This window comes from Acomys russatus, chromosome 21 (assembly GCF_903995435.1).
Source record: "Acomys russatus chromosome 21, mAcoRus1.1, whole genome shotgun sequence".
Classification (NCBI taxonomy): domain Eukaryota; kingdom Metazoa; phylum Chordata; class Mammalia; order Rodentia; family Muridae; genus Acomys; species Acomys russatus.
Genome location: NC_067157.1, coordinates 11,276,864 through 11,299,553, shown reverse-complemented (window position 1 = coordinate 11,299,553; position 22,690 = coordinate 11,276,864). Strand labels below are relative to the sequence as shown.

Genomic DNA, 22,690 nt, shown 5'->3' with positions numbered 1-22,690 from the left:
CTGACCACTATGAATGGTACAACTGGACTTACACTGGCCATGATTATGGATACAGAAAGTACTGTTGGTACCCATTTCAAACTGAGAAGCTGCTCTAAATCAGCCTACAGCTACCTCTGTGTGTGGGCTCCTGTGACCCACCTGAGGATTCCAACAGCTGCAGCATAAATAAGAATATTCTTAGACAGACGCATACTGCCCAAAAACGTCCAAAGAAGGGGAGTGAGTTGCACACAATCACGCTATCTCCACACACCCTCTCGGCTCTACCTGCCCATATTACAGAATAGAGTTTTCTCAGCCTTCTCTGACTCAGGCCCTGGCCAGTTCCTGATTCATTTCTTTGTGCAAAGAAACTGTTAAAAATCAACAAGAGTAACCCTTTGCTTTTCAACAGGGGTATGGAGACCAAACACGTTTGCAGCTGGCTTTCCAGGGACTTCCTTGGGACACTTAAGAAGAAATAGTTTCTCATTCGTCTACATTTGGAGAATGGACCCTTACCCAGGCAGAAGCCACCCAGGGCCCGGGACTTGGGTGAGCACAAGTGCACGGCAAGATGTGAGTACAAGGCTCGAAGGAGTACCTCTACCCAAATGCTTCGTGTGTCCAGAAGGACTTACAGCAAGACCTGGCCCACAGAGGGGCTGCCCGGCATCTGCAGTGATTTCTTCCCCTTCCCCACTCAGCAAAACCCAACTCTGATTCCATCTCTGAGATTCTTAGTTACCAGAACTTACTCCACAGGAACTCACTTTCATCTCTCTGAGGTCACAATTACCCAAGGACAAAATGGAGGTCATCGAGAAGAGCGGATTGAAAAGGAGTCTACAAGACTAATAAAAGTCACTTCTTGCTTTGGACTTCGCTCCAAGGGAAAAAAAGAAAAGAAAGAAAGAAAACAAACAAACAAAACAACACTTAGGTACCTGAAGGCTCAGTTTAAGTAGGATTTTCGTAGAATGGCTTTACCACCTAGCCAATCTGCGACCTGGGAAAAGTCACTTCCCACTCGGAGCCTAGTTTTTAGCTGTGAAATTAAGTTGTTAGTTGGATCTGGTCAGGGCACAAAGGACTCTCAGAATGGCACGTTTCTGTCTAACCGCCTGGGAAAGTGAGAGCCGTTAGTACACAGCAGCACAGCTCTCTCTCTCTCTCTCTCTCTCTCTCTCTCTCTCTCTCTCTCTCTCTCTCTCTCTCTCTCTCTCTCTCTCATTCAGATGCCACATAAGGTTTGCAGCCGTTAGAAAACATTAGGAGAGTCAATCTTACATTTGGTTAAAACTGCACCCATTTTCCTTATGACGAAACCGCAGCCACCCTCCACCCACTGCCCGCAGTTGCAATAATGTTGCACAAAGGCCACACCATGTGCAGGTCTCCCTGGAAGGGCAGGTCCCCTACAGGAAGCTCACACTGCAGCTCTCACCATGCCCAGGAAGGCAGCGTTTCAGCACCACAGTGGTGAACCAGCGCAGCGCTCTTCCCACTTGCCCACTCGACACCGCCTGGAGCCCGTTCTTTTCAGGGGTCTCAGCCTGGAGGAGGCGCTGTCCAACAGCCGTGGCCCCGGACCCGCGGGACTCCGTCATTTCCAACTCCAGCTCCAGACAAGGGTCTTTTTTGCTGCAGCCCAGCTTTTTGGCGGGGTCCCTGGAGCTTTGAGCCCCTGCTCCTTCTCACCAGAGAATCCCTTCTAGTGCCTCCTCACCCCCACAAGGACAGACTTGAGTCAGGGCCTTGGGAATTTACACTTTGGACTGTCGGGCACGTGGTAAGAGCAGCCGACACTTGAACTCATCTCGCACAGCTCCTAAGAAGATAACTTGGCAGAAATAGGCCTTTCTCAGCAATCAGGGACCCAGCTTCTTGGAGGAAAATAAACATAGTTGCCTGGAAAACCCATGTTCTCCTGGCTTCATTTGGCCAGCGCACGCTGATGGACATACCAGTACCCTGAGGTGGATACAGCTGGAGGTGCAGCCTTAGAACAGTCCAGTCAGGAGGCTTTGGGCCCTGGAGAATTGGCACAGACATTGATAGTGCTTGCTGATCTTTTTCAGAGGACTTGAGTTTGATTCCTGGTACCCGCACTGGGCGGTTCACAACCTACCTGTAACTCCGGCTCCAGGGGATCCAACACTATCTACTGGGATACGTTCTCAGCTCTTTTGTGTCCCTAATGGTTCCAACTTCTCTCCAGGCAGCAGACGACAATCGCTAATGGTGCTTGGTCTGGGCACCTCCGTGTGCTCCACCAGAGGACTTTCAAGCAAAGGCCCCCGAAGCATCTGGAAGCCAACAGTGAGGCTGATGAGACAAAAGAGGCTCTAAACCCAGGAACACATGGATTGAGCTAAAGGCGTAATGTGGAACACAGAAACAGTGCCAAATAAGAAGCAGTAGCTATAACATATTTTTTTTTTCATTACATTTACTTATTTATGAGGGAAGGCGCGTGCCTCAGCGAGCAGAGGTCAGAGGACACCTTGAGGGAGTTGGGTCTCTCCTTCCAGTGTGTGAGTCCCAAGGACCAAACTCTTGCACCACTTTTACTCACTGAGCCGTTTTTTGCTAGGCCTGAGGAGATGTTTTGTGCAGTTAGCCAGATACCATTTCCTGTGGCTGAGATGGACGAATTCAGTATGAAATGGCATGCATCATTAGGTTCCAGAACAATCTCAAGCAGCCATGTTTTAGATCCCTTGTTGGTGCCAGGGACTGAGGGCCCCGAGTGACCCAGGCAAGCGCTGTACCTACTTAAGCCCAGGAGTGAAGAAACACCCATTGCATCCCCTCCCTTTGGCTCTCAGATTATTGAAACAAAGGTCTCTCTAAGGAATTGGACTGTCCTTCAGGAATCGTGCGCTGGGAGAAGAAGCCTAGAGCCACGCAGAGGAGTCTCTCTTCACATCATTCTGGCAACTTCCAGACCACTTGCAGGAGAGACTGGAGTTGAGAGACGGACGATGCAATGACAGACAGCCATCACTTGACCGTCACTGCTCACTTATGAGTTGCGTCTGCCTTTCGTTTAAGCCTCAGCCTTTTGTCAGCACCCCAAAAAAAAATGGACTGGAAGGGCATGGAAACACTATTTGTTCCTCTTCCTAATGTGGCCTCCCCGAGGAAACAAATCTCTGTTCTCTGCCGTTCACCATTACTCTTTTTAACTGGGTGGTGAAAGCCAGTGGCTGAGCCTAGGGTTGTCAGGCTGCCACGGCCCAGTCTCAGCTCAACTGTTCTAGTAACAGCACAAGCAAGCTCTGAAAAGGCGCTCCAGGAGCTCCAAATGCTAGTGTCCCGGAGAGGACTCCTATGTCAGGAAGTAATAGGACATTTTATTTCCCAGAGCTTATTTCTTTTATTTCTTGACCTTATTCTGTCAAACTCTTTTAAGCTTCTGTGTACTTGGGACTATCCTGTTTTCCGGATTTAGAAAGGCCTGAAAATGAAGTAATTCTTGCTGAAAAAGTGTGTGAAAACAACAATAAAATCGCTAGTTGCCTGTATGCCGTGGTAAGCATGGCTTCACTGAGGCAGTGGGTAATCACAGGAATGGAGGTCCAGAGGATGGCAAAGGGCATGACAAAGGAGGACCATGGAGTTATTATGCTTAGTGTCAGTCATGCTTAGTGGGCTAGGTTTAGCCACGAGACTTAACCTCGGCTCTCAAAACTAATGTCTCAATAACTAGAATTATGAAGGATTTGTGATTTTTTTTTTTTTTTTTTGGTTTTTCGAGACAGGGTTTCTCTGTGTAGCCTTGGCTGTCCTAGACTCACTTTGTAGACCAGGCTGGCCTCGAGGTAAGATGCCAAAATGAGGACTGTATGGCAGAGTGTGTGTGTGTCGGGGGTGGGGGTAGGGGTGGGGAGGAGGACTCACCTCTTGGATTCAGGACATTTGGGAGCAGAGAAGCTATAGTAATGTCCCGCTGTACAGGACTCCCCAAATTCCTGGTTCTGTCCATCAAGATGTGGGCTTCTAAATCTGCTACAAGTACTGGTTGAACTTTGTTGGTCAGCTTTCAAATGTACCATATCAACCCTCCCAACCCAGCGTCCACTTTAGCCCTGTACAGCCAGGAGGATTGTGGCCAGCGAATCCCCAGCTGTGGATGGATGGTGAACTAGCAGCTCATGAGGAAAATCTTGGCTGGGGCCAGCATTGGGTTCCTTACCCAACATGATCAAGACCCTGGCTTATGTACCTAGGACTGGAAAAACACTTAACTCATTAGCTGGGGTCTCAGCTACACACACTAGCCCCAATTTCTGCAGAAAATCCCAGGGTTGTGAGGAACTGGAAAGGGGCATTGGTGTGAGCCTTTGCTGAGTTATACTACCTGAGGAAAAGCAGATCTTAAAAAAAAAGAAAAAAAAAGAAAAGCGGTCTCATCCTGTAGCCCAGGATAGCCTGGAATTTACTCTGCAGCCCAGCTGGTGTCAAACTCCTAGCCATCCTTCACCAGCCTCCTGATGCTGGTGTTACGGCCTCTACACCCAACTTAAGGCTGCATTTTATTGGGTCTTTCCTCAAGCCAACCATTTCTTCTTAGCCTTGGTAGCACAGGCCTGTAACCTCAGCACTCGGAGGTAGAATGAGAGAGATCAGAAATGCAAAGTCATCATTGTTGGGCACATAGGGAGTTTGAGGGCAGCCTGGGCTACATGAAACCCTGTCTCAGGAGTGTGTGAAAGCATTTCCACGCAAGCCTGATGACCCGGGTTTGGTTCCCAGGATCCGTGGGGGAAGGAGTCAATCAACTGTTGAACGTTGTCCCCTGGCACGGGCATTAGGCACAAAGGCGATGCTCTGTACTTGTGGGCCAATCAGAGAGGAACTAGTTTGCCTAAGTATTTTTGGGTCTAGCCTTGTAATCCACTAAGAATTGCTCTGTGTGGCTGAGAGAGAACTCAGGCTCGGTCGAAGACAGAAAGGAGTCGAAGCTGGCTGCCAGTTTTTTGGGTCAAGGGTTTACCTTTCAGTTCTGAAGGCAGAAAAGAGTAAACAAACCGTGTTTATTATCTTCGGGCCACCTGCTAGTCTCCTTAGCTCTGGACTAAGAAGGAACTGCTGGCTGTTTTGCTGTTTGGGCTGGATAACTGGTCCTGTGGCCAGTGGCACCTCCTCGCTGGTTTATCTTCAACCTGCAGAGAGTCCCAGGCAGTTTCTACGACCTTATCATTCCCTCACAGGCTGGTGCATTTTTTTTTTTTTAACCCACAAGGGAAGGTCAGCCAGAAGGCAGCTTAGAGATTTTCCTTTCTAGTGCCTGAAATCTGCTTCCTGGGAGGGAGAGACAGGATCAGCAGCTCTTGCTGAGGTCCAAACCCCACACTGGGTGTCTCACAATGGCCTGTAACTGCAGCTTCAGGGGGCATCCTCTGCCATCTGCACTCACATGCACACACCACACATAGACAAGTGAGACAAGATCTTTTAAAAATAGTAAAATTAATAATAATAAAAAAATCTTAATCTGCCTTATTTGTCATTTTCTTTCTCCTCACCGCCCCCTCCCAGAACCCAGGGCCTTGCGCTTTCTAGGCAAGTGCTCTACCACTGAGCTAAATCCCTAAGCCCTTTATTTGTAATTTTCTAACTTTCTCCGTGCCTCATAAATTTCAGCAGTGGATATTTTTGCTCTGAGGCCTTCAGAGTAAATGAAGTAATCATAAAGACCCATCATTCCTTGATAATTAAGAGCAGTCGCTGTGGTAGGGGATGAACAGGACGAAGGTCTCAGCAGCTGGCGCCCTTGGTCTACTGCATTGTCTTCAGGGTGTGAACTTTCTGGATTGCAGAAGAAACAAACTATTATGTTAAGCAAACACCCGTTCCTTCCCCTAAACACACCCCCCCCCCCCTACCCCCCCCCCCCCCCCCCCCCCCCCCCCGGTGACCAGAAACCAAGAACAGATAGGAGCAAAGTAAGGAGAAAACTCTGTGCTCTTTCCTTTTCCTTTCCTGGTGATGAACTTGGGGCCCCAAGGAGCCTCATTACCAACTTCATATATGTTTTTGTGGGGGGGTTGAGGAGAGTACATGTGCAAGTGTGTGTGTGTGTGTGTGTGTGTGTGTGTGTGTGTGTGTGTGGATAGAAGTCGGAAGCCCTTTTTGGTGTGGCTCCTCAGAAGCTGCCCAGTTTGTTGTTGTTGTTGTTGTTGTTTGTTTTTTGTTTTGTTTTTATTTTTGTCTGCTTTTTGAGAATCCCTCTCTGGACTCTCAGGAAGCTTCCTACCTCTACCTGTCATTAGCGGGGAACCTACTCGCCTCTCCCAACTTCTTACAAGGCCACTAGAGAGTCAAGAGCACAGGTCTGCACAGCATGGCTCAGAGGTTAAGAGCACTGACTGCTCCTCCACAGGTCCTCAGTTCAATTCCCAGCAACCACATGGTGGTTCACAGCCACCTATACTATGATCTGGTGCCCTCTTCTGGCCTGCAGGTGTATGTGCAGACAGAGCATTGTATACATAATAATAAATAAATAAATCTTAAAAAAAAGAACTCCATTCACTGAGCTAGCTTTGCAGACTCCATCCCCCACCCCAGGCCCCACCCCCAGCTTAAAACTCTTGATCCTAAAGCAAAGGTAGTCACCATAGAGCCTGACTATAAACCTCATGAATATCAGTCTCTATTCCTGGAGTGTTGGTGTAGCTCCCCTTTCCCCCCCAACTTTGCTACCAGCAAGACTCCGCCTTGCTGTGCTAAAAGGCCAATGTCTAACGCAACATTGGTTGGTGCATCAAAGGAAGGTAGTTCAGGCTTGCAGGAAGGGGGCTAAGGCGGCTGTGTTCTGTCGTGTTTCCTCAAGACATTTTCACGTAGCACAGGCTGGCCACAACTCACCATTTCGTTGAGGATGACCTTGAACTCCTGGTCCTTTTTTCTAGAACTGGGGTTCTAGAAGTGTGCCACATGTTCAATTGTGGCTATGTTTTTAAAGAGTCATGGGGGTGTTTGTCCACAGTAGATAAGTCCATCCTAGAGTACTGCCAACCCCACAGGCAAGACCCATGTCATTCAAAACTGATGCAGTCCCTCACCTGTTATAGACATGAGTGATGTTGTGATAGAAACTTCTGATAGATTCATACACCCCAAGAAGGAGGCTCTTTGGTGATACTGTCTATGCACTGGGAATTGGGAGTCAGGTTGGAATGTGTGAAAACAGAATGTGCAATAGAGTGGGCCTGTGTCCACAGACAAGATGGTACCCTTCAGGAGAGTAGAGTGCCAATGGCTCCCTAGAAATGCCTAGAGAGTACCCACTGAGTCTAGGAAAGAAAGAGTGGGCAGAGCGAGCACAGCTCCCTCTTGTCTTTGCCCTGAAAGTTCCGTTGTTGAATACCTAGGTCAGTGTCCGCAGTCTTGAGTAGGAGCTAGTGGCTCTGGCTTTTACTTTTCAATAACATCTAGATGATGCTTAGACACATGGCACCTTTAGCTTTTAGATGTACACACAGTTTTAAGGATGCGTATGGCACTAAACATGCCATGACCCCACTCTCCACTCAACTGTGGAGAATGTCCTGTCCGTAGGGTAGATCTGGGTAGGGGTTCGAAGTTTATTGCATGTATTGTCCTTGGCTGGTTCCTTTTCTCTTTATTATTATTTTTTAACCAAAAATATTTTCTCTACTTGATAGTTTCTTCTGCCTTCTTTTTCTTAAAACAAAACAAAAATACTAATAATGAAAGCAACCCAGAAAACTGAATTTGAAGCGTACGTGGAGGGGGACCCTCCTGGTCCTTGCCCCCTGTGCTCAGCTGTTTTTAGGGTTTCCTTGAGGTCTCAGCAGCAGACACTCTACCCTATGCAGGCTATGATGACAGGGGTGTTTTGATATCATCTGGACTTTTGTTTTTGTTTTGTTTTGTTTTGTTTTGTTTTGTTTTGTTTTTTGAGACAGTATTTCTCTATGTAGCCTTGGCTGTCCTGGACTCGCTTTGTAGACCAGGCTGGCCTCGAACTCACAGCGATCCACCTGCCTCTGCCTCCTGAGTGCTGGGATTAAATGCGTGCACCACCACTGCCTGGAGACTTTTTTATTTAAAGCCTTAAAGGCCTGTGGGGCACCTCTGACCATTTTCTTTATTCATCTTTCATTTAAAAAAAAAAAAAAAAAAAAAAAAAACGATCTATCTGGAGGATGGTGTAAAGGCTGCCGGCTGTTGCCCTGGCCTCTTTAGCACCTAACTTAAACGAATCCCAATGGAATTTCCCATTACCTGGAAAAAGACAGAGATCGAGTTTCTCTCAGTTGGTTGGAAATCTGGATCTTCTGGAGTTTAATACTCCAAGTTCCACGGTAGACTTGAATTGAAATGGCCCCATGTTCTGGAGCTCTCCAAGGAGGGACCTCCCAAAGTGGCCTATGTGAACGCAAGTTTTCAGAAAGGCAGTGAAAGCCACACCCATGTTAAAGGTGCTACCAGGATGATTGCTTGGAAAGATGGTGAGAATGGAATGTTGTAACCTCAGAGCTCCTTCCTAGACACTCATTGCCCTCACCTGTGTCTGACCTAAGGCCCTTAGGACAGTCAGGTGAGACCTCTTGGAATGCCTTAAGTCAGTAGATAGTTTGTTTTCCACAATCTCAAAGCTAACGTGCTCACCAGTAGCATATGAAACCCCAAGAAGAGAGGTCCTCACTGTGTTGAGCCTGCCTGCCTGATGTTTTCAGGGATGTATTTTAAAAGATGTCTTGATTATATATATATATATATATATATATATATATATATATATATATATATATATATATATATATATAATTTTATTTTTCCTTTATGTGCATTTGTGTTTTGCCTGTATGTATGTCTGTGTGAGTGTATCAGATTTTGGAGTTACAGACAGTTGGTGAGCTGCCATGTGGGTGCTGGGAATTGAACCCGGCTCCTTTGGAAGAGCAGTCAGTGCTCTTACCCACTGAGCTATCTCTCTAGCCCCAAGATGTCTTGGTTTATGACCTTCTTTTGTTCTGTGAAATCTTCATAAAGCTATTTTCATTCAAAACAAGTTGTTTAGGAAATGTGAATTGGTATTCTGGGGCCATTGTTTCTCATATTTTGCCCAAGAAGAGACTATCTGTAGGCCATGTGTTGAGGCACACACCTGTGATCCCATCACTGGAAAAGCTGAGGCAGGAGGATCACTGAGGGCTAAACACTAACCTGAGCAATATAGTGTCAGGCTAGCCAGTGGTGCACATGAAAACTCAGTCTCACTGCCCCAACCCAACCCAATCTCTTATTCCCTCTGAGATGAGAATTGTGCTACCCTTTGAGAAGGAGGTGGGGAGGGGAATTCAGATCTGGTTCACCCTCCTCTCCACATCCCAAGCCAGAACTTTCCTGGCATCTCTGGCGTTTAATCTTTGAGAGCCCAGGAAGTCTAGGAACTTGCTCTCTAATGCACACAGTGTAAGATGATGTACGCCATTGACCTTGTAACGACTTGTGACACTAGAGATGGGCTTCTGGCCTGGAGACTCAAACAAGTGAAACAATACAGACAACAACAACAATGTAGTGCTCTGTATATTTCCCTGCCACAGTGGAACAGCTGAGAACATCCAGGGTACAGCCCAGGGCACAAGCTCACAGCCATGCCTTGTGCCTAGGAGTCTTCTCTTTTGTGGCAGAATTTCCACAGACAGTACCTGAAGGAAGCTGGGACTCTGCCAGGACCCAGCGGCATTCCTTTGTATCCAGAAGCATGCCTCAGGGCTCTGCTGGGAGACAGTTGCAGGCCCAGCAAGGAGAAAGAAGAGTGCCAGAGAGGGTGGCATGCACCTAGGCAGGCGGGGAACCCTGGCCTACAGTGCCGATTCCTTCCTCTGCCAGGCACCAGAGCAGTGGCCCTCAACCTTTCTAAAGCTGGGACCCTTTAATACAGCTCCTCACATTGTGCTACCCGGCAGCCATAAAAGTATTTTCTTTTTCTTTCTTTTTTTTTTTAAATTGAAAAATGAAATCATTCATATTACATCTCAATTGCTAATGTGACTTCCCTGCCATTGTAGTTTGGAAGCTTCTTTCTTTTTTCCTCCTGAGACAGGGTTTCTCTGTGTAGCCTTGGCTGTCCAGGATTTGCTTTGTAGACCAGGCTGGCCTCGAACTCACAGAGATCCTTCTGCCTCTGCCTTCCAGAGTGCTGAGTCTTTGATTTTTTTTTTTTTTAAGATGGATCTTGCTGTATTTCAGGCTGGCATGAAGCTCATGCTACCGTGAGCTGCCACGCCTGTCTCTTTCAATTCTGAGGAAAGCTCATGACCACAGGTTTACCTCAAGTCTCAGACACTGAGCTCAGACTTCTGAGCAAAACTTTCAGATGTTTGAGGCTTCTGAAGTACGACAGAGATTTTTGCATTGGATTCTATTTTACTGGATGGAATAGTGGATGGATCATTAATATATATATATGAGAAAACACTGTCAAGTAACTTTGTCCCAATTTTAAATGACCATTTATTGTAAGATATATCCTGATTTCAGACATGTTAAAAGTATGGATCCATCCACCTTAGGATGGATTCAATTCTGCACTGAAAGTAGTATTTTTCTTCAGAGTATTAAGCAGTAAGCACAATAAATGACACGTGTAATCAGCATCACACTCTTAATAAGATTTGTATCATCTTTATTTCATTTAGTATTTGCAATGAAAAGTGAGCTAGAGGTTACGTTTGATTTCTACGAGACATCTTGTGAAAATTTTGTAACTCATAGATTTTCAATTTGGGAATCATCTCATCTTCATTTTTAGAAATCCAGGGTCTGGAGAAGACATCAAGGCTGTGCTGAGAGCCCCAGGGAAGCCTTGCAAGGCAGTCATGTTGAGAAGCTACATATGACTTAAATCTTGCTCTGTGTTTCCTTTGGAGCAATAAAAAGCTGAAATCAGAGCCAGGCGTGGTAGTGCATGCCTTTAATCCCAGACTCGTGAAGCCAAGGCAGGCAGATCTCTGTGAGTTCAAGGCCAGCCTAGTCTACAAAGTGAGTCCATGACAGCCAAGGCTACACAGAGAAACCCTGTCTCGAAAAACCAGAAAAAAAAAAAAGCTGAAATCAGTTATTGTCACTGGCATGCTTGACCCAGCTCGATAGCAGCATCTGATTCCTTTTTTTTTTTTTTTTGAGACAGGGTTTCTCTGTGTAGCCTTGGCTGTCCTGGACTCAGTTTGTAGACCAGGCTGGCCTCGAACTCACAGTGATCTGCCTGCCTCTGCCTCCAAAGTGCTGGGATTAAAGGCGTGCACCACCACGCCCAGCTTAACATCTGATTCTTGCAAGGATGATTTCACAAAAAAATACTCCCTGAACACTTGGTAGAAGGTGAGTGGGCGGTCACTGCTGGAAAGCCCATCTGATATGTTGGAATGCCCACAGTTTCCCAGCCTCCCCCGGATTCATAGGCTCTGCAAGATGGTGACCATAAACATCACCTGATCACTCATCTGTCAGAACAGTCTCCAGCAAGATCTCACTGTTTGGGAGCACTTGGTAGTTAATGGGTGACTTAGAACCACAGGAAGCCTCTGAATTTTCTAGCTTTCTCTCCAGGTAGACCCAGAAGAGCTTGGATGTTAATAGGTATTGAAAAATCTTCACTCTCCGGTTGATTGAATACTTTATTCAGTGAATTTGCTATGTAATTTGTCCTCTCTAAGTATACGTTCCTTCTGTCCAAGTGTGTCTCGGGAGGATTGCAGAGGAGCTGAAGAGAAAGGCACATCGGTGGGCTCTATCACAATATCTCTAGACGTATCCCTTACAGATGGCCTCGTGGACCACTCACCCCAACCACTTCAAATTTTGTTTCATTCCTTTTTTTTTTTTTTTTAAAGCTCACGTTTAGTCTTTTCCTCAGAGCCTAGAACTAGTGGACAAAGCTTTCTGGTCCTCTCTCTCTTTTTTTCCTCTGTGCTGGCCTTTCAGGGGTAAGGTGGCTAATTTATACATCACAGGAAATAAAACAGCAGTGAAGATGGCTGACCCCAGGCATGTGTACAGAACTACTGGCAGGTCTGGGTAGTGTCCCTGAAGAATTCCAATCACTGCAGGAATGGCCATGTCTCCCAGAGAAGCACCAATCACAAAGAATGCTGCAGCTTTCCCACTTATGCTGGTGTACTGCTCCACCCAGGAAATGCCGCTGGGAAATGTGGCTGCCATCGAGGCTCCATACACAGAAGTTGCAATCCAGAGACAAAGACGGCTCTTGTCAAAAAGCACCAGAAAGAAAGATGAGGTCAGGCTGCCAATGTTGCTCAACACAATCATGGTTCCAGGCTGTAAAAATGTTGCAAAGAAGATGGCCAGACCCCTGCAGGCTGCAAAGGTCCCCCAGAAGACAGAGTTCAAGCCAGCTGCCTCGCTTTCTTCCATGCCAACATGGGTGGTGGCAAAGGAGAAAACGTAAGAGCCAAATGTTATCTCAGCTCCCACATAAAAGAAGAAGAAGAGGAAGAGGAGGCAGAGCAGGGCCCTGTGGTATTTAGCCCTTCGAGCTCCCTGCGCAGAGCCTGTGGATTTTTTCTGCCTTGAGCGTTTCTTACAAAACAGACCAAACAGAAACACAGCAACTACTAAAATATAGGTGCCGATGGAGGCATACGCCCACAGCAGATTCATATTGTCGGGAACCGCGAACAGAGAGCCTGTGGCGGCTTCAGAGGTTTGGTTCAGCATTGGAGGGCCAAAGTCGGACTCTGTGTGGTTCTGAGCAGATGCTGTTGTACCCCAGGCCAATTTAGCCAGCAGGGGAGCCAGAAAGGCACCCAAGGCGAAACTGAAGTGCAAGGCCTGCATGTGAGGGGCTCCTTTGTCCCCCCAAAGAGCCAAAATGAGGACATTTGCACCTGCCAATGAGACATGAGGAATGAATGGTTAAAGTTAAGCTGCCGACTTGGCCAGGGAAAACCCAGCTAGTCGTTTCTATGATAAAGAGGCTGAGCCTGTGTCACATGGTGGGAATTCTGTGACTTTCCTAGTAACGAGTAACTCAGTACCGGCCCCATGTGGTTCTGATTAAGGGACCATGCCAGGAACTGCTGTAATATATCAGACTCATACAGGAAATGCTATGAGTTGGTGAGCCATTACCCCCTGGAGCTAGGAACGCTAGCAAAGGACTGTTATACACAGTGCTGACACCACACTGGGGAGCAATACTATAGACCATTGCAAATGTTTGCAGTCCATGTGTTTACTAGGCAAAACTATCATCAGATAGAAGCCAGATGACAAAGCTTTCTGGCAGCCACCTTGAACATTGCGGATGAAATAAATGTAAAACATTCCATCAGGAACCTGAATGCTCTAAGCTTTGCTGTTCCAGCTACAGGAAACAGCACTCCTCTCAGCATCTGCACAACACCTGCAAGGGGAAAGCCCTAAGTAGCATCAAGCCTTTGGCTATTTTATTTTAACCAGATGAATGTGTTTGAGATGAGCGTGTAATTCTTGGTAACTTTGCAAAGGAATGAAACCTGTGTTATAAAATATTTCATGATTTATCAGAAGGGGCACTCCAGCAAACATAGAGACCCACAGCCGGACATCACTCTCTCTCTCTCTCTCTCTCTCTCTCTCTCTCTCTCTCTCTCTCTCTCTCTCTCTCTGTCTCTGTCTCTCTCTCTCTCTCTCTCTCTCTCTCTCTCTCTCTCTCACTCCTTGGATAATTCAGCCCTAAACTTGATGCCTCTATCAAATCCCTCCCCTCAGAACTCAGGGACACTGGGAAGAGGAGGTAAAAAGAGTGTGAAAGCAGAGGGGATGGAGGACACCAAGAAAACAAGGCCCTCTAAAGAAACATAATCAAAGTAGGCATGAACTCAGACAGACCGAGGCAATACGCACTGGGCTCGAGCAGGTCTTTGCCAGGTCCTTCTCGTGTATGTCATGGCTTCCAGATTCGAGTTTTTATGGGACTCCTGAGTGTGTGGATGAGTGGGTCTCTGTTTCTTGTGCCTTCGCTTGGGCTCTTTTCCTTCTGTTTGTTTGTTTTGTCCAATTCTAAAGTGTAGGTTTTTGGTTTATCTTATTATATTTTATTATTATCCTTTAGAAGCCTTTTCTTTTCCAATGAGAGGCACAAAGGGAGAGGATCTGGAGGGGAGGCATGGTAGGGAGGGAGGGATGGAAGGGAGGGATGGTAGGGGGAATGGTAGGGAGGGATGGTAGGGAGGGATGGAAGGGGGATGGTAGGGAGGGATGGTAGAGGGATGGTAGGGGGGATGGTAGGGGGGATGGTTAAGGAGGGATGGTATGGAGGAATGGTAGGGAGGGATGGTACAGAGGGATGGTAGGGAGAGATGGAAGGAAGGGATGGAAGGGAGGGATGGAAGGGAGAGATGGTAGGGAGGGATGGTAGAGAGGAACTGGGAGGAGCAGAGGGAAAGCAAAGTATAATTAGGTATATTATGTGAGAAAAAAAAATCTATTTTCAACAAAAGGAAAAAGCAAAAGCACCCCAAGGGAGAACTAGAGAGCAAGAATTGAAGGAAAGACTGCATTGTGTATGGGATTTAGTAGGTTTTCATATAGATATTGACATATAGAAAGGCTATACCTTTGGAGATTTAGAACTTCTAAGAGAAATTAGTAGGAGAGAAAGAGTAGCACAGAGCGCATGTTTCTCCTAGCTGAGAAGACAGGGTGTATTTTAACTGTATCTCTGCTTCTGTGCTTCCTCGGCCAAATGATGGCTCATGTTGTTTTTAACCATCAATTCCTCTTGCTTTACAATGATAAAGTTTAACTCCCCTAAATGAAAGCCCGTTTCACCTGGCTTTCCACCACGTGCACTGTCCACCACAGAAGGGGGCCTTTCCCAGCTTAGTTCCTGTAAGTCAGCTGCTACAAGGGTGTCCGTCTGCATGACCCCGTGACCAAGTCAGAAAGTCTCTGTCATTTCAAAAGCATGCCAGGGGCAGTTGCTACCCTTCACGGCATGTTTCTAGTAGAGTTCCCACCCCTAGCGACGACGCTGCAGCCTCCACACACCTGTGTCCACGACGCCAACGGAAGCCCCAAAGACAGACATGGTGACAATCAGTAAGACGGCCGTTTTGCAGAAAGGGATGAGATAAAGCCCCACTGTTGTCGCCACCATGGACATGCCTAGGAAGAGAGGGGAGAGACTCAGCTGCGGGAGCTGGGGGTGTAGGAGCAGAAGGCTTATCTAGCATGTGTGAGCCCCACTGCAAAAATAAACTTTCATATTAAAAAAAAAAGGAGAATAAGCTATAAAAAACTGTATCCCTTAGGATCATTAAAAACCTAAGGGAATATAAAAATAAGACTGAATTAACACAATTGCAGCTTCTACAGTGGTTATGTAATAGCATGTGAATTCTGTAAGGCTTTTGTAATGTAAGATATAAATTACTAAACAGCATTATATTATTATTAATAATCATAATAAATTATTTAGCAAAGCAAAGTTTAATAGCAAAGGAGACAGGCCAGAAATTATTTACTTATTCATCACATGTAAGAATCTAAGAGCATTTTTAGATGTGGACCAACAATGCTTTATTGTAATAGTTTCTGGTTAAATATTCTTTAATTAGTATTGGGTAATAAGGAGGGAAATACAAGAAGAGCCAGTTATTTATTCATCAACAATATCATTTCCTTGCTTTGTGTCTTATTCATCTAAGTGTTTCTTAGTTGTGTCAATTTCTTGGAAAAATTATGCTAAGACCTTTGCCATCTTTTCAGGGTGTGGAAGGGACCGTCCGGATGTCGTCTGTGACACCGGACAACAGGGACAAAAACATAGTGTACATCATTTCTCTTACAAGCCCCTGCCCCTTCATGTTCAGTCCGGAATCCACAGAGCCTGGCCGGGTTGCAGCAACTCATTCTGACCCAGTGGCCCCCGAAGCCCTGTCTCACCACAGATGAGCAGAGATTCGCGGGCAACCAGTGCGCATGTGCGTGGCGTGGCGCCTAAATTCAGTCAAGGGCAGCGTTGCTGGGGGCGCGGTTGCCAACACTCATCCCCGAGGGCTGGCCAGATTTCCTGGAGGAGGGGGGCGGGTCAGTACAGACTCCCTCCATCTGCCCAGGTAAGATGCCAGGAGAGACCACCCACTTCTGTTGTCAGGCATTCTGCGGGCTGGGATTTCCACACAGAGCCAAGGTGTCAAGTCAGGTGAGATGCAAACATCAAAGGACAGTGTTTGCTCACCCAGGAGAAAGAACTGATTCATGTGGTCAAAGAGAACCCCGCCGATCATGGTGCCGCACAAGAAGCCGGTGGCGCGGCCCACAAATATCAGCGACAAGCTGCTGATGTTTCTGTTCACGTTCGCTGCCAGATCTTGAAACGTGGGTCCCAGGATAGCAACACTCATCCCCTAAAATTTTAAGAACACGGAAGCTTTTTTAGTTATAATAATTCAAAATCGTGTTTAGAAGAGTGGTAACAGATTGTTCTGCCATAGAAAGAAATGAAAGGGCCGTGGTTGTTTTAAAGTCCCGCAATTCAGACAACTCTACAATGGCAATACAATTAGTGCTAGGGCTTTGTCTGGGCTTTGTCAATGTGCAGCCTTCGATTTTTAAAACATGATTAGAGTTATTTTGAGGTAGAGTTTTGTGCAGCCTCAGCTGGCCTCAGACGGTGTGTAGCCAAGCATGACCTTGAACTCCTGACCCTTGTTAGTTCTGGGTTTACAGGTACGGCCCTCCATTCCTAATATAAAAATTACATAATTCTTTTTTTTTTTTTTTTAACAGATTTTTCCTTAAAGTATTATTCTGTATGTCATCGTCATGAAATAGTATTGCATGTTCTCAAATGTACTTTATGCAGATGTTAAGAATGAAAGTATTTCCTCACCCCGGCCTAAAGGCGCAGGTCTATAAGCCTAGCAACTCTGCAGGCTGAAACAAGGCGGGAGAGAATTCAGGACCTGCCTGGACTAGCGGGAGTTCAGGCTAGCCTGAGTAATTCAGAGAGACAATGCCTCAAAATTAGGACAACCGGGCTCAGGGGGTAGAGGGCTTGCCTCGCAATCATGAGGGTAGAGTCAGAGCTCCGGAATCCGCATGTTAAAAAGCTGGGCCTGGCCGGGCGTGGTGGTGCACGCCTTTAATCCCGGCACTCGAGAGACAGAGGCAGGAGGATCGCTGTGAGTTCGAGGCCAGCCTGGTCTACAAAGTGAGTTCAGGACAGCCAAGGCTACACAGAGAAACCCTGTCTCAAAAAAAAAAAGCTGGGCCTGATGCCAGGTGGTGGCGGGCACACAACTTTAATCCCAGCCCTTGGGAGGCAGAGGGAGGAGGATCTCTGGGTTTGAGGCCAGCCTGGTCTACAAAGTGAGTTCCAGGGCAGCCAAGGCTACAAGGAGAAACCTTGTCTCAATAAATAAAAATAAATAAATAAATAAATAAATAAATAAATAAAAGATAAAGAAAAGAAAAAAGCTGGGTCTATTAACTCCAGTTTGTAATTCTGGAGCTGGGCTTGCGGGCCAGGCAGCTTCATTGTTGATTTCCAAGCCAGGTGAGAGATCTCGCCTCAAAATATGGGGTGGACAGTACGTGAGAAGGGAAGGTTAAAAATTCTAATTAATTCACGAGCGGATTGGAGAGACGGCTCAGAGTCTAAGATTTGCAAAGGACCCACGTTTGGTCCCAGCCCCCACAGAGGGCAGCTCACAGCTGCCTAAAACTCCAGCTCTGGAAGGATTGCACACTTCCAGCTTCCCCAGGCACCTGCGCTCCCTTGAACATGCCCACATGTGCACACACAGAGGCACAGTTAAAAATAATTTTAAAATTAAACTTTAATTAGTGTATGACATTAAAACTAGTCAAAACAAGAAGCGTACGTGAAGGATACGCCGTGCTTTGGTCAGGATAACCTACAAAGCACGCTGGTGCCTTTTTTTAAGGGAAAAAGGAGATATTTGTTCTACTAAAGCAGGATGATTGGTTCAAAAATAAGAAGAGGAAATGTGGCAAAACCCGAACGGATAAGAACTCTGTGGGAGGTTGCAGACATGCGGCCATATTTGCAGGATTAGAAGGAAGCTACTTACAAAGTTTTCTAAAAACTGAGCATCAGCGTCTGAAGTACACTGCAAAACCACAATTTTGTTCTTTCTGTTAAAACAGTAAATACAGTTTTCTTAACCTGTCGCCCCCCCCTTCTCCTTTTAATACTAGTGTATTAGCCTTATGCATTACAACCTTCTTCTCCAGGCAGCGTGGCTCAGTCTTAATATGCTATTGTGGAAGGGGGCTGGAGAGATGGCTCAGAGGTTAAGAGCACTGTCTGCTCTTCCAAAGGTCCTGAGTTCAATTCCCAACAACCACATGGTGGCTCACAACCATCTATACTGAGATCTGGTGCCCTCTGCTGTCATGCAGGCATATATGCAGGCAGAGCGCTGTATACATAATAAATGAAAATATATTATGTATATATTATACATAATAAATAAAAATATAAAAGAAAAAATAATTTAAAAAGATATGTGGGAGATTTTACTTTGAATTTGAAGAAGTTGGGCTAGAAAAATAAAAGATTTCCATTTCCCCCTGCTTTACCTACTAAGATTTTGTTAACAAGAAGAAACCAAGGCCTCTGTAAAAGAGCTAAATTAACCCTAAATTACCTCTTTTTTTTTCTTGTATTTGGCTTTGTAATGCTAATGTCACTTTTATTAAAGGGGTTTACTATGACCTCTGATCTGATCTTGAATAAGTGCTTTAAACCTTTGAAGTTTTGCTGAAGTTCCCCAAATCAAACCTAATTAAATATATATATTTTCTGTTAAATTTTAAGTGCACGGGTGTTTTACTTGCTTATATGTCTGTACACCACTTGCATTTCTGATGCTCTCAGAGGCCAGAAGAGGGTGTTAGGTCCCCTGGAACTGGAGTTACATGACGTGTAACATGTATCATAGATGAGGGGGCCATGTGGATAGTGAAAATCAAATCACGGTCCTCTGGAAGAGCAGCCAGTGCTCTTAACTGCTGAACCATCTCTCCAGTCCCCAAATACTTTTCTCGACCACAAATTAATTAATTTACAGGTTTTCCAGATAGGTTGTTAGAATATCTCAAAGAGATAATTCTCTTTACAAAAATAGATATATTAAATTAATTGGGTTTCTTTGCTATGTTAAATTACATGGGAAACACTGCTTTAAAAAGTAAGTAATGCTATAATTTTTAAGTCATTTTTACAGGGGTGTATTATTGCCTCAGCAATTGGGTAAGTCATAAAAACACCAGTTCTGGTAGCATCATCAATCTTAATCCTAATTGGTATCTTTAATTGTTATATACACGAGTCAGGCACAGTGGCCTGTAGTCCTAGCTGACCAGGAGGTTGGCAGGAGGCTCAAGGCTGACCATGAGTTTTGATCAACTTGGGCAACACAACAGGATCCACCACATAAAAGCTGCACATGACAGACATGACCATCTTGCCAAGGGCATCACTATTCTAACTCTCATCAGGTTTTTGACTAAGGCCGGTCTTGTTGCTACGGTTGGTTTAGGGTGGTACTTTATGAAGCCACTACCAGTCTGGCATTCAAGGACATTCATGGCTCTGTTAAGTTCGGGTCTCTGTGACTTTAAGATCGTTCACTGGACTGGGTAGGAATTCTCAGGCTTCTAATGAAGAACCCAGCGGCTCGTAAACATCAAGCTGATGTTTAACCCAGCATCAAGCGCAGTGAGAATTAAGTACCAAGGAAATGACTTGGCAGATTTTCATGCTAAGTAGCCAGTGGTGAAATTATTAAGCTGTGCTGTCTGAATGAGCGCCACAAGATTGATCCAAGTCTAATTACCCACCATAATCTATTTAATGAACAGTTTTAGGCACCTGAAGTGGAAAAGCAAAGCTGGTGTTTAAAGGGATGGAAATCCATTGCCAACCGTGGGCCCAGGGGGGGACTTGGATGGCTGCCTGGGGCTCACTGAGTCTTTAAAGCTTGCAACAAAAGCTCTGGGCTCCAAGGCTCGGCATGGAGGAGCTGAGACGACCCAAAACATAAGCACGCATCCGTAGATGGTTATGAAAAAAAAAAGGCTTCTACCCAGTGCTTGGTTTGTCAAACCCTTAATTTTGGTTGAGATAATAAAGGCCTTTAAGTGATATGATCCCAGAAGCAGCATGCTTTAAACACTTGTGGACGATGTGCTCCCTTGACACCTGGAGTGCTTATTCTCCAGTGCAGAGGCTTTTGCCAAACAGAACGTCTGGTGCTATACAGCAGTGATAATTAGGTGCCATGTATACATACATACATACATACATACATACATACATACATACATACACACACACATATACATACATATATATATCTGTGATAGTTAGAAACTTTACTTTTCATAAACTGGGTATGGTGGTACAGGTCTAGAATCTTAGCGTTTGAGAGGTGGAGGTAGGAGGATCAAAAATTCAATATCATTCTTAGCTACAGAGTGAGTTTGAGGCCAGCCTGGGCTACATGAAAACCAGTCTCAAAAAAAGAGTGCTGGGGACAGGGGTGGGGGGGGGGGGGGGGGGGGGGGGGGGGGGGGGGGGATACGGGGCAGGGCGTGGAATGGATGAGCACGCCTGTAATCCCAGCACTTAGGGAGGCAGAGGCAGGTGAATCTCTGTGAGTTCAAGTCCAGGGCAGCAAAGGCTACACAGAGAAACTCTGCCTTGAAAAGAGCCAAAACCAAAACCCAAATCCAAGCCAAACCAAAAAAGCTTTCCTTGTGGAACATTCACAGACAACTCTCCAGCAACAGCAGGGCTCATTTCACCGCACTGTGGCATTAGGGCGAGCTCTTGAACCAGCTAAATGGCCTCAGGCATGGGTATTACCAACTGGCAGTGACTGGATCTCCTGCTCAAGAGCAACAACGACCAAGCCCTTGTGAAACAATCACTCCGAGGCTGCACCCTAGGGACTACAAGGATTTAGTGGTTAAGTGCTTGCTGCCTGTGCGGAGGACCTAGGTTCAGTTCCCGGCACCCATATCAGATGGCTCATTATCATCTGTAACTCCAATTCTGGGATCTCTGGCGCCCTCTTCTGGACTCCATGGGCACCTGCACACACCGCGGTGCACACAAACACACACAGGGATGCCCACATAACATACATAATACTTGTTTTTAAAAGGGCGGCACCCCTGGTAATAGAGACTCACAGATCTTACACTCTCACAAACTGTAACACGATAAAAGCCCATCACACGCACCAAGGGGTGCTAGCCAGAATTTCCATGATCTAAAACCTGGAGAATGGATCTTTTAGACCGGAAGTCACCAGTCTTCACTTTGTTGGAGTGGGCCATTCCAAGCTTTTCTCTGCAGCCAAACTTCCGGGCCTTCAGTTTTGGCTCTGTGTCTCTTGAGTGGAAGGGACTGTCCCTGTCTGCTCAAATTGGGCCTGCACTGGAGACCTTAAGGAAAAGCTGGTCAGAGACATTTCTCTTCAGACATCAGACACCATTATAAATTATAGCTGACTTCCCTAAGCTCATAGGTGAGATCTTCTCTGTCATGGCTAAAATCTAATCTTTTCCCCCCCTTTCCTCTAATATTTGGTATCCCAGTCCCTCCCCTTTCCTTTGAGGAAAATATCTGGGACCACGATGTATTTTTACAGAAAGACTAATGCTGTCGCAAACCCACCAGAGCAACGCTGGGGTTGTGAGTGAGGGGCTCCCAAACCAGGAAACATTACTGTTGCCAATGCTGTTCCATGTTAACAATGAGTCATTGTCACATGCCGAAGGACAGGCCAGACGGCTCTGCTCCTTGCTTTCCATGCTCCCTGGAAATAATAACATGACCTTTTCAACTAATAACCTGGTCACCAGGGGAAGTTGAAAACAAGGAGCTGGAGAGAGGGCTCAGCAGTTAAGAGCACTCACTGAGCCTGACGTGGACCTGGATTCCATCCACATGGTGCATCACAATATTCTGGAAGCCCAGTTCTTCCGGTCTCTATGGGCATCTGGTATGAATGTGGTGCACATGTACACATGCAAGCAAACATACACAAGAGGAAAATTAAATAAAAAATAGAAAACAAGTGATATTTGCAGATGGCACCTGTGTGCACACTCCTAGGAGCTGAGAATTCCCTCTGCATGCTCAAGCAGAAGTCCACTCATGTCAATACAGCACAGAAGGCTGTACACCACAGTGTGCCGAAAAGGATCACAGATGTTTGTCACCAGACCTTGATTAGGTCTATAAACTTGCAGATGGATGAACAAGCCCAACAGGCTTCTGCTCAAACTCTTCCACTACCACAGACTCATCTCCTGGGTCTGTGGAGAGCTTTGCTACTACCCTCAGCCACTCGCTTGGCAGGATCTTGTAGTTTAGCCTGATTATTTCCTGCCTTCTGAGTAGGTTTCCTTGACAGTTCCCAAACCTTCCACTAATCAGAGGACAAAGTATGTAAAATTAGCACCTGCCCTGAAGTAGTAAGAATAGGTTAGTTTCCAGTGAAGACGTTTCTAACAGGGTTCCTGGTGTCTGGTCTCTGCAGTCCTGGTTATATGACAGTTGCGACAAACACTTAAGTTGGGGGAAAGATGAGCCTTACAGTTAATTAGATGCTCCAGGGGTTGAGAGGAAGGAGAAGCCCCTCTGAAGAATGAGTGAAAACATTAGTGTTTC

At 46.0% G+C, this 22,690-nt stretch overlaps 2 protein-coding genes across 2 annotated transcripts in view; both read right to left on the bottom strand.

The window, feature by feature from the left end:
* The window catches only part of LOC127205278 (sodium-dependent glucose transporter 1C-like), an 88,796-nt gene extending 87,185 nt beyond the window's left edge, over nucleotides 1-1,611 (bottom strand). Inside the window, 2 exon segments of the mRNA XM_051164482.1 lie at nucleotides 1,430-1,450; nucleotides 1,452-1,611. Of these exon segments, the coding sequence (XP_051020439.1) occupies nucleotides 1,430-1,450; nucleotides 1,452-1,592 (162 nt within the window). The 5' untranslated portion in view covers nucleotides 1,593-1,611.
* Nucleotides 1,612-11,836: 10,225 nt separating this feature from the next.
* The window catches only part of Slc16a10 (solute carrier family 16 member 10), a 145,247-nt gene continuing 134,393 nt past the window's right edge, over nucleotides 11,837-22,690 (bottom strand). The window contains exons 5-7 of the mRNA XM_051164485.1: nucleotides 16,217-16,385; nucleotides 15,025-15,141; nucleotides 11,837-12,878 (exon numbers count right to left, since the gene is read on the bottom strand). Of these exons, the coding sequence (XP_051020442.1) occupies nucleotides 11,884-12,878; nucleotides 15,025-15,141; nucleotides 16,217-16,385 (1,281 nt within the window). The 3' untranslated portion in view covers nucleotides 11,837-11,883. The remainder of the gene's footprint in view (nucleotides 12,879-15,024; nucleotides 15,142-16,216; nucleotides 16,386-22,690) is intronic.